Source organism: Oratosquilla oratoria, chromosome 40 (genome assembly GCF_046742065.1).
Source record: "Oratosquilla oratoria isolate Oo_2021 chromosome 40, ASM4674206v1, whole genome shotgun sequence".
Taxonomy (NCBI): domain Eukaryota; kingdom Metazoa; phylum Arthropoda; class Malacostraca; order Stomatopoda; family Squillidae; genus Oratosquilla; species Oratosquilla oratoria.
In genome coordinates, this window is record NC_134816.1 from 29280606 (window position 1) to 29293105 (window position 12500).

The 12500-nt window shown below is 41.7% G+C and overlaps 1 protein-coding gene across 5 annotated transcripts in view; it reads right to left on the reverse strand.

Annotated features, from left to right (window-relative positions):
• Positions 1–12500, reverse strand: part of LOC143020738 (macrophage mannose receptor 1-like) — a 143351-nt gene that overhangs the window by 89763 nt on the left and 41088 nt on the right. For 4 of the 5 annotated variants that reach the window (XM_076177456.1, XM_076177455.1, XM_076177454.1 and 1 more), the window contains exons 20-26: positions 10107–10334; positions 7769–7963; positions 5580–5687; positions 4809–4954; positions 2972–3904; positions 2104–2222; positions 446–597 (exon numbers count right to left, since the gene is read on the reverse strand). In XM_076177456.1, the coding sequence (XP_076033571.1) occupies positions 446–597; positions 2104–2222; positions 2972–3904; positions 4809–4954; positions 5580–5687; positions 7769–7963; positions 10107–10334 (1881 nt within the window). The remainder of the gene's footprint in view (positions 1–445; positions 598–2103; positions 2223–2971; positions 3905–4808; positions 4955–5579; positions 5688–7768; positions 7964–10106; positions 10335–12500) is intronic. The other variant, XM_076177457.1, reaches the window with a different exon arrangement.

Sequence of the window (12500 nt, forward strand, 5' to 3'; positions counted from 1 at the left end):
TGGAAATAGATATAGAGGGATAGAGATAGAGATATAGAGAGATAAAGACAGAGCGATAGATAGAGATAGATATATAGAGATAGATAGAGACAGAGACAGAGATAGAGATAGAGAGAGAGATAAAGAGAGAGATAGAGAGACAGAGAGAGAGAGAGAGAGAGAGAGAGAGAGAGAGAATGAGAGAGAGAGAGAGAGAGAGAGAGGAGAGAGAGTAGAGAGAGCGGAGAGAGAGAGAGAGAGAGAGAGAGGAGAGAGAGGAGAGAGAGGAGAGAGAGAGAGAGAGAGAGAGAGAGAGAGGAGAGAGAGAGAGAGAGAGAGAGGAGAGAGAGAGGAGAGAGAGGAGAGAGAGAGAGAGAGAGAGAGAGAGAGAGAGAGAGAGAGAGAGAGAGAGAGAGAGAGAGAGAGAGAGAGAGAGAGAGAGAGAGAGAAAGAGACGGCTCCTCACCGGGTTCATATTCGTCCCAGTTCGTGAAGAGGACGGGATCTCCGTTCACCCAGCCGAAGTCCATCCCTCCAGTCTGAGTGCTCGTACTGAGGCCAATCCAGGCCGTCGTCTTGACATCGATCAACATTGCTGAGAGCAAAGCTCCTTCGAACCTGGGCGCCAACAGAGAAAAGCATCAGTTTAGGTTTAAAACAGGTATATCCAGGGGGTGGCTGTTAATATGTGTGTTTCCGTGTGTTATGTGTGTGTCGTTTGATGGTATCCCTATGTGCGTTCGCATGTGTGTTGCGCGCCAGTGGTGGTCGCTCGGACGTCAAAGTGCTGAGCTGTTAAAATGTCTACACAGCAATTGAACGGATGTGGACTGGCGCCAAGGAGTCGGGTGAGGTGAGTGTGGTATTGTTCACCATGGATATGGTGACGTATACACAGGGTCATCCACAAAACACCTCTTTGTAACATGACCACTGCCTCCCTTGTGTGTGTCTCCTGGTGCATGTGTTCTGGTTTTGTTTTGTTTTGTTTGATTGGTTGACGATTTCATTTGTTTTTAGATTATGGGAATCGATCTATGTTTTCTAGGTGCCGCCTGACGATTTTATTCAGTCAAAGGAAGCACCTCCCCCCACAACATGGACGTTTGAGAATCCTACGTTTATAATCCTCCAAATAAGTATATATACATGTGTATATATATATATATATATATATATATATATATATACACATACGTACACATACGCATACATATTCGTATATGTATATGATGTTGAATGTTATGGCACAATCTACTTTATATATATATATATATATATATATATATATTCCTGTGTACATTTTCAATATTGCGTACATTTTTTATGATGGAGTTTCCTCAGTAGTACTACAAATATAAACGACGTTTCAAAGTTCCCTGGTTCCATCTTCAAAACTACTGTTTTGTCAATGGCTTCTAAAAATGAGATGCGGCGAGGGTTAACCTCTATTGATGACGATTGTGTTGTCTACTAGACGTTTTTGTGTGAGGTGGTAGTCGTGTAGCGTGACATAAGGATTATTAATAGTTCCAAACAAATTAACCAACCATGAACAACTGGAACGGCAGCGGCCAGGAAGATTCACTCTATTTCGTCGAGTCCAGGCTGGTATCAAGTGAAATCTCCCAGTTTATAGGCGTCAGGCATATAAGAACAGGTAACCACTCGCTACATTATTTTTGAAGATAAAATCAGGGAACTTTAAATCGTCGCTCACTCCTGTAGTACTACTGAAGAAACTCCACGAAGATCATCGAAAAATTGGGCGCAGTATTGAAAACGTACACTAGAAGATGGATAAAATAGGTTTGCCAACACACTACGCATTCCAGAATTTTTAACTCAGGCACTGGGAGTGGTAACCCCATAAGGTGTCTTTACTCAGGCACTGGGAGAGGTACCCCCATAAGGTGTCTTTACTCAGGCACTGGGAGAGGTACCCCCATAAGGTGTCTTTACTCAGGCACTGGGAGAGGTAACCCCATAAGGTGTCTTTACTCAGGCACTGGGAGAGGTAACCCCATAAGGTGTCTTTACTCAGGCACTGGGAGAGGTAACCCCATAAGGTGTCTTTACTAAGGCACTGGGTGAGGTAACCCCATAAGGTGTTCTTTCACTCACCTATCGTTGACGACGACCAGATTGCCCTTTACGTTTTGCTGGCAGACCCTCTTGGCATCATACCATGTCGTCTTCGTATCTGAAATCTTGTAACACGAAGTCTTGTACGGAACGTCGCCCTGGGAAAGAACATACGAAGATAGGATTTAGCATCATCGAGGCCTTGATTACCATATAAGTGTTTATATTTCACCATTTTTGAACACAATATCAAACTTTATCTCAATCTGGGATCCCTTAAAAATTCCAGTTTTGTTTTTTGTCTTTGAGTGATTATAGTATGTATGTATGTGCACGTGTGTTAATCATTTTTCCACTATGAATATTTGTGATATTAGCCTTGCATTTATGAAAATGAATTCAAGTATATCATTTATAAGTAGAGATTTACATCAATGAAAGAAATTTGATCATAAGCACACATTTAGTCCATTATTTTTTCCTAAATTTCAGACTTTTGTCTGCTAGTAAAAAAAAAAAAAAAAAATCATCGTTTCAACTCTCTTCAGACAAGCAATAAAGTAGCCACAATGATATAAAATACTATATATTCTTTTTCCTAAGTATTTCAAAGTGGATTACCAATAAAGCAAAATGAATAAATAAATAGATAAATGAGGAATAATCTCACATATCAAACTTGGTATCAAACTGAAGATAGTCTTGGAAAATTATTTTTTTTTCTCATGAAAAAGATAATCCTATTTTTGTTTTATTTGGATTGTGATAAATCATATCTATCACGGATTTTAGGATGCAAAATTGTTTACAAATTCTTTGCTTCATTTAGATTAAGCTCCTTCCATGTTAGGAGCTTCCGTGTACCTGAGGAAAACATTATTGCAAGTGTCCTAAGGTTCATATTTACCTTAATACAAAAATTATGGTATTCTGGAGCTTTGGATGACGTGGTGCCCACTGTGGGGATTATTTCGGAAGTCCAATCAGGGGTTTGGTCTGAATTTCCTTGGATAACCGTAGGGGAAAGGGAACTAAGAGTGGTTTGAATGTCGGGATTAGTGGTCGACTGTGTAGTGTCTGATTCTGAGGAAGTTGAAAGGACAGAAGTGCGTGCAGGGGTGGGGGAGGGGGAGGGGGAGGGGGAGGAGGATGGGGAGGGGGATGGGGATGGGGAAGTAAAGGCGGTTGGGGACTGGGTAATGGGTCGAGATGGGGGTGGAGATGAGGAGGAAGATGTAGAGCTGGGAGGGGAAGAAGAGTCTGAGGAAGTAGAGGAAGAGGGTGACGGGGAAGCAGAAGAAGAGGAGGTGGAGGAAGATGAGCGAGGTGATTGTAAAGGAGGAGAGGAAGTGGTCATTTTATTAGAAGTTAGAGGTGTAGAAGACTCTGTGGAACCATATATCATAATGTAGGCTTGAGTTGTCTTGACGATGTTAGCAAGGGGAAAGGCCAGATCGTCTTGACCAGCGGGCTTTTCCCCAAATCTATGATGATGAGTAAAAATATGTTTAGATGATTTGGCTGCATCTGCTAAAGACTCCTCAGAGGAACCGAGTGCCAATTTGGAATTGGGGTTTTCCTCCTCCTCCTTTTCTTCTTTTTCTGAAGGAAATGAAATAAAAGGAGGAGTTTCGGAGCCTGAAGAAATGGCATGCCTTTTTAGGCGGCGGAGGGGGTGTTTTTGTGTTGTGTTCAATAAAGATAGGTACAATCGAGAGGGTGGGAGGGTTGTAACGGGTGGACGGGAAGACAGAGAGGAAGAGCTTTTGGGAGTCCAATTGGTCTGTGCTGAATCCGGCCTGCCTACGTTAGGAGCATTCCGCTTTACACGATTCTGACACTGGAAAATAAATCACGTTCAGACGCTCAAATCAACACGACTCTGACAATGGAAAATAAATCACGTTCAGACGCTCAAATCAACATGATTCTGATAATGAAAAATAAATCAGGTTCAGAAACTCAAATCACTATGTTTCTGAATCTTAAAATTAATCAAGTTCAGACACTCAAAACACCTTTGTTCTGACATTGGATGATAAATCACATTCAGACACTCAAAACACCTTCGTTCTTACAATTGATGATAAATCACAATCAGGAACTCAAAGCACCGTTAAAGTAAATCACAGTTACAGAGAAAATAACAATCAGAAAAATCATACCAGTAAATTGATTTTAGCTTCGAAAAATTAGATTAGTGATATACATATGTATTCTAGATTATTTTTTCTTTAATAATCAAAGGCACATATACACTACAAAAAACAACAACTAATGGTTAAATGAATAAAAAACAAAAAAAACGAGTAAATGAATAGACAAGTAACATTAATTATATGGGAAAGTATAATGAAAAATCTTCTTGATAGAAAAAGTACTTTTCTGAAGAGAAACCACACAAATATTTAATTGACACGTTAAATAAATCCCATTACCCACATGCAAAATAATAAAGAAAAGGCACCTGAAGAAGACCTTAAATCATAAAAATCAAAATGCATTGATACCACTCGTGAAGGGAATGAGAAATTATTTTCATTTTTTTTGTTTGTTTTTTCAGGGAGGAAGAAAGGTTGTGCTTCTTAGAATGGCGTGATTTTACGTTCATAATTTCTTCTCCCACTTTAGATTTCATATGGGCGATTTTCCCATACCGTGGTATTATTTGCTGAAAGGAAGATCTGGTCAGTTCGAGGTGAAACCTAAGGAGGAAATGTGAGGGAAAGGAGAAACCACAGTACCTCTTTACAAGAGGGGTCTATACTATCGATGGGTCGCGTTTCGGCTGGTTTCTTGCATAAGTAGTGTTTTTTGTTGGCGCACAAATCTTTGTCCCATCGATTGTTCTTAGTAGAACCACTGAAGTAGACACAGGGCTTTTTCTTATCTGCAGAGAAAAAGAGACGTCTCAGTTTCCACAGCTCAGGATACCCCCAGCCAACGCGTTTAACCTCTTCAATACGATGGTACCTACGTAAGCGTCAGAAGGCGTGAGTGGGTATACGAGGCTTGATTATATTTATTTTGTAGTTGTAGCTGAGTGACCCCCGAATTATGTGAACTGGTTTGATCACGTTTTCTGTGTTGACCATTAAGGGCCATTTACACGTTCAAACTGTTTGTCAAACCCGGTTTGTCAAACAAGTGTTTGAAGTGATGTTTGACCGTGTGAATGGGGTATTTGGTTGTCAAACACGTTTGCCAAACGTATTTGACAACCAAATACCCCATTCACACGGTCAAACACCACTTCAAACACTTGTTTGACAAACCGGGTTTGACCGTGTAAACGGCCCTTTACTCAGAGTGAAAGAGAACGAGCAATACAGCACTGGCTTCGTATTCTATAACGCGAGTAGTGTGATGCATCGTACGTATGGCAGCCGATGCTACGCGCGAGAATTTGACCCGTGTTGAAGAGGTTAAATGAAACAAGTGACATCAACCCAAACAGACTCGGAGGATTATGCGGCCAATGAGAGAGGGAGGACGAGCAAAAAGTAAATACTTACATGAGTATTCCGTGTCCCATGAAGTGTAGGTGACAGGTGTTTTATCCATCCAGGAGTAACCCTTTCCTTTCTCGTTACGAAGACCAATCCAGACACCATAACTATAATCTTGAAAAAGAGAGAGAAAAAAAAAAACATAAACAACAGACATAAAACACGTTGCCTGTTTATATCTTTAGCAGAGGTCATCATACAGTACCCTGATTTGTGTAGTTTAGGGCCCAGAGGAAGAGTAAATGGTGGTCAGCTTAACATGTGCCTCTAAAGGGCTTCACGTCACCTGAATGAGAACATTTGTATATGAATCTAACCCATCCAAAAGCGTCCATTTCTTTAACACCTTGACCTGCTGTCAGTTATCATCTATCTATTCATTTATTTTTCTTTCTTATTTTCTTAGGAACATCATACATTTTATTCAGCTGATAAGTGAGGGATGGCTCAGTCCAAATATGGTTTGCACGTCCACGCAGATCTGAGGGGTTTATTATGCCCCAAAACGAATTGTACCACAATGTTTGCGGAAAGAAACAGTGCTGCCCTCTCGACCTCCAACATCAAAAACCAACGTCTGCCTCTCACTGCCTGTCGGTCTGCTTCTCACTGTCTGCCTGCCTCTCACTGTCTACCTGTCTACCTCTCACTGTCTGTCCGTCTGCCTCTCGCTGTCAACCTGGCTATCTCTCACTGTCTGTCTGCCTAGCTCTCACTGTCTGCCTGCCTGCCTCTCACTGCCTGTCTGTCTTTCACTGTCTGCCTGTCTGTCCCTCACTGTATGCCTGCCTGTCTCTCACTGACAACTTAACTATATCTCACTGTCTGAATGCCTGTCTACCTTTCACTGTCTGTTTGTCGACCTTTCACTGTCTGTATGTCTCCCTCTCGTTATCTACACGTCTGCCTCTCAATATTTGCCCTTCTTCCCACTGCTCTATGACCGTCTGCTTATCTCTATCTGTCTTCTCCATTCCTGTCCATTTATCCGTCTACTCGCCCTAAGTCCATCCGCCCGTCCGTCTGCCTGTCCGTCTGTCTATTTCTCTGTTCGTCTCTCTACCTGCGCCCTACATCTGTCTATTTAGATATTACACGGGGGCAAAGACGGGTACTTGATTGTATGTGATGACCCTACAAGATGAACAGCGAAACTGTACTTCTTCAAAACCCGACTTCAACCCCATAACCTCCATCATGAAGTGCAACCCCGAGGAACTGACACTCGGTCCCCGGATTTGGCCTATGATCTCTCTGTTAACTTCAGCTGTATTTCTTACACTTATTCACATATGGAGAGCTGACAACCGGCGACTGATCTCTTCCTTACAATCTTGACTCACACGACGCAGACAACAGTCCAAAATTTCTTCCCAGGGAGATCTGTGGGAGATTCCGAGGACCGTTGTCAGCCAATGTGGGGCTGCGGGCTTTCCACTTTATGAAAATCGAAGCAACAGTGGACTGAATGAAACTACCCAGACACTACAACACCTGAAGAACAATATACATATACACATACATATACACACACACATACACATATACATACACATACATATACATATACATACATATACATATATACATATACATATACATATACACATGCGTATACATATACATGTGCATACCCGAAGTAGCTTTCCCATCGCGCCGATAAAACCAACTACATCAGACTTGCTTACGGCAAGATGCGCTGATTAGCTGCGGCCAAAGCCGTCACATCTGCCAGATTATGCGCTTTGGGGACTGCTGGGACAGGTAACAAACAACCACTGCTGGGTACTGGAGAGGAGTGTGGGATTCGGACCCATAACTAAGCGAATGCGGGACTAACGCTCGTTACACACTTGGCGTTTTTTTACCGAGCGTTTTTTTTACCGCTGCCGCTCTAACATAATGTAGCGGGAAAAACACTTGGCGTTTCTTTCACCCACGCCACACATTTGATCACTGACCACTGGGCAAAACGTCGAATGTAGTGGCAGTGAGCGGCTGCATTGCTGCCGTCGGCGGTAAAAAAAAACGCTCGTCCATGTTGCCGCTCAGTGTGTCCCTCGCAATAGCTTCCTACGCACCACTACTGGTACGGCGGCAGCGGTAAAAAAAACGCTCGGTAAAAAAACGCCAAGTGTGTAACGAGCGTAACACACTATCGATGACGCACACCAGTACATGAGACCATTACTTACATTGTTGTAGGAGCGAATAGACGACATCGTTCTCCTCTAAGCTGTGTATGGAAACCAGGTTTGAGTCAAGCTTTATGCACTCTTTTTGGGCTTCGTCGAAATCCTTCGAGGCTTTGTTGTTATTGGACTTGTAGTTGAAGTAGTAGCAGTAGCCTTTGGAGTGTACCCACTCAGGTTCACAGCCAACGATGTGCGCTTGCAGGAAGAATAAAATTATTATTATTATTTTGTACATGCTAGTCCGTGCAGCTAAGAAGTAGATTAAATAAAATGTGAGCTTATAGGAAGAATAAGATTATCATTATCATTTGTACATGCTAGTCCGTGCAGCTAAGAAGTAGATTACATAAGATCTGAGCTTACAGGAAGAATAAAATTATTATTATTATTTTCACATGCTAGTCAGTGCAGCTAAGAAGTAGATTACATAAGATGTGAGCTTACAGGAAGAATAAAATTATTATTATTATTTTTACATGCTAGTCAGTGCAGCTAAGAAGTAGATTAAATAAAATGTGAGCTTATAGGAAGAATAAAATTATCATTATCATTTGTACACGCTAGTCCGTGCAGATAAGAAGTAGATTACATAAGATGTGAGCTTACAGGAAGAATAAAATTATTATTATTATTTTCTCATGCTAGTCTGTGCAGCTAAGAAGTAGATTAAATAAGATGTGAGCTTACAGGAAGAATGGGATTATTATTACAATTTTTACATGGTAGTCTATGCAGCTGAGGTGAATTAAATATGATGTGAGCTTACAGGAGGAATAGAAAGATTATTATAGTTTTTACAGGCTTGTCCATGCAGATAAGTGGTAAATTAACTACAATATGAGCTTACAGGAAGAATAGAATGATTACTAATATTTTTACATAATAGTCCATGCAGCTAAGAGGCGAATTAATCAAATTATATAATAGATAAATGTATATACATAAATGAGTAAATAGATAAGATCAACAAATAAACAAATGTATGTGTGTGTGTGTGTGTGTGTGTGTGTGTGTGTGTGTGTGTGTGTGTGTGTGTGTGTGTGTGTGTGTGTGTGTGCATGTGTTTGTTCGCGTGCGTGTGTATAATGATAATATTGATAATAATGATAATCGATTTATTGAGTTAACAGTGATACATAGGTACACGAACAATATACAATTTGTGTTGATTTTAGAAACGCACGAGAGGCTGTTTAGCCGCTCAACCGCTGCGGCTGTTTAGCCGTTTTTATAAAACACACTACTTTTAATGGAATTGCGCGCATTAGCGGTTAAGTAACTAATGCGCGCAATTCCATTAAAAGAAGTGTGTTCTATAAAAACGGCTAAACAGCCGCAGCGGTTGAGCGGCTAAACAGCCTCTCGTGCGTCCGTAGCCTAATAGTGTGTTTGCTGTGACCCAGAGGGGGAAGAGGTTGGGGCCACATCAGTGATGATAAGGTCGATGGTTGTTTCTTCGTGGATGGAGATTTTTAACTGGTGCACCGTTTCACTGATGTATGTGTACTCGTGTGTGTGTTCCTGTGTGATTCATCACGGATTCACCACGGTCTTGGATCACGTGTTGGACTCGTGATCGACAGCTATTTCCCTCCCGAAAGAGAGCTCATATATGACTGGTCTATGGGTAATGCTGTGACCTTACACTCACGCACACCCCAACTCTACGCCCACAGAGTTGAAGTAACGACTCGCAGCACAGCGATACTGAAATTATTCAGCCCTGGGTGGGATTCAAACCCGGATCACCGTAGCGGTGGCCAGGAACTCTATCAATTGAGCCATCAAGTGAGTGAGTGAGTGAGTGAGTGAGTGAGTGTGTGTGTGTGTGTGTGTGTGTGTGTGTGTGTGTGTGTGTGTGTGTGTGTGTGTGTGTGTGTGTGTATTCACCTCGGATCTGCTGCAGTCTCTGTCGAGACAGCCAGACACTACCCTACGGCAGTGAGCTCAGAGCTCATTATTTGCCGATCTCTGGGTAGGTCTGAGACCACTCACACACCACACACCGGGACAGCAAGGTCACAACTCCTTGACTAACGTCCCGTACCTACTCACTGCTAGGTGAACAGGGGTTACACGTGAAAGGAGACAAACCCAACTTATCTCCGCCCGGCCGGGGAATCGAACCCCGGTTCTCTGACTTGTGAGGCCAGTGCTTTACCAATCCGCCACCGAGCCGTGTGTGTCCTCGTGTGTGTGTTCGTTGATCTGTGCTCGTGTGTCAATATATGCACCTGTGTTTGTGTGCATAATTGCATAAACATGCGTATGCGACAATTTCAAAACGTACATACTTCTAGATAAACCTGAACACACACACACACACATGTACACTTACTTGGCAAGACCTCGCAGGCAAAATTCCTGGATTCTCCGCACTTGAGATTATTCCAGAACCCCGAGTCATGGATCATCTCTCCACAGAACTCTGATCCAATGTTGTTCGGTTCGCCTTGGTTCCAGTGGAGGTAAGAGGAATCGGTACCATCTGACCATTTCCAAGTTCCCTTTTCGTACTGGTACAAGAGACCTATCCACGTTGCAGGCGTTCCAGGGTCGAGCATGTCTATAAATAAATGGACAAAAATGGATAAAGGAAATTTTGAATCTATCGGCGAGCTGTATAGGGCGGCTGGAATAAGACTCGGAATGAAAATTTTAAAGTAAGTTTATCAAAGCACTGACAGACGTGCGTACACTTAGAAGACGAGAACAAGACTACCCCACGGCAATCTAGCATTGGCGGGAAAAACAGGCACGAATCGCATTGCGATTACAAAAATGCTCACAAAAATATACAATAATAAATATATATATTAATAATGCAAAGTAGACCACTTGGAAAAAGGAAACTAACGAAGCAGAGCGCTTTCGTATATTACATCTTCAATGCAATTGCACTGAAGATGTAATATACGAAAGCGCTCTGCTTCGTTAGTTTCCTTTTTCCAAGTGGTCTACTTTGCATAAGTGAACACACGTACCCGTGTTCTTACTAGCATATATTAATAAATAAACAAAACTGGAAATATGTACATAAAAACACAAGAAATGTCACCATTGCAGAGCTACTTACGAAAAATATTTGCAATAATAATAATAAAGATAAGACCTGAAATCAATCGGTCGGAGAGCCTATTGTTAGGAATATCCTGTTGTTCTATCCCAGTGGTCTCCAACCCCAGGGTCGCGACCCAAACTAGGGTCGCGAGGGTGTTTTTGAGGGTCGCCAAAGGATATGAAATAAAGTTTCCTTTCTTTTTTAACTTTTTTTTTTTCCATTCAAGTTTCAAATGTATTTAAATTCATTGTGCTAGTAAATATAAACTGAACTATAAAAACGAAAGTTTATAAACATTATGCAAGTACGTAGAAATATAACATGAAATGGTTGAATTTATTATTACAATTAGGGTCGCGACTCCAGGCTAAGAGTGGATTTAGGGTCGCAGCCATAAGGCAGTGTTCAGACGAGCGGGTTGGCCGCCGCGGGAGCAAAGCGGGTCAGCCGCCGCGGAACCGCTTTATATTGATTCCTATGTAAAACACTGGTAAACCTCTCGTCTGACATAGCCAGGCGGGCTGGCCGCGGCGGTTTCAAGTGGGGAAATGCGTCTCACCCGCCGCGGTCAGGCGGGTAGACCGCCCGTGTGACATCAGCCTAAAAGGTTGGGAAACACTGTTCTATCCTTTGGGCTTAACGTCTCACCGGAGATGCGGTGTCACAGAAATGGTTATGGAGAAGTTTGAGTAAGGAAGTAACAGAACAGAGGGATAGATGTTAAAAGTGATCAGCATTTTCCGTTTTCTTTTTAATAGACATTAGTCTCCAATCCTGAAATATTGCTGAGTAACTCTGATCCATAGGGGTGTCCCAAAAGTTCTCTTACTACACTAATCTGCGAACTTAGATCTTTGTATACCCTGATGCAGAGTCACGAGCAAAACATTTTATCCCATAGAGAACTTTACAACATAAAACTCAAATTCTTTCTCTGGCACTTTTTTCTCTATTTAAGAAAATTACATTTACCACACCCAGAGTACTTCATGACATAAAACTCAAATTCTCTTTCTGACATTTTTTTTTCTTTATTTAAGAAAATTACCTATCTGAAAGCTAAATATTATATAGAAAAATATATCACGTACTCGACAAATAGATCATATTGACGTTGTGAAAATTGCAGCGTGACTATATAAAATACAAACACACCAGTGTGTTACAAACTTGAACCAAACAATTCCTCACACAAAAAATTACATATATATACATCAAAATACGCACAAACATAAAATACATACACAGTTAAGCCACACAAGATAACGTGTAGCCACATATGAATAGAAATAAACAGCGCAGTCTCCTATACACTACAGTAGACCCAGACACTCAGGTACCTGCTAGTATGTTATGATCCTGCAGGATGGACAGCCAAGCTGTTTGTGTTCAAAATTCCGTCTTCAACCTCCTCACCTTCTTCATGAGGTTCAGCCCTGAGTGGCTGACATTCGGTACCCGGAACGGGCCCATGATCTCTCTCTATCAACTGCAGCTGCATTTCTTGTATTTCTTAATCCTTTTTTATACATGGAGAGATGACAAATGGAGGACTGCTTTCCTCTCTCCTTACTATTTTAAACTGATGAATTGAAAACAGTCCAACACTGATACAATAGAGACAGTAGCCCAAAGCTTACTCTCTGCTTTGAACTGGTGAACTAGAAACAG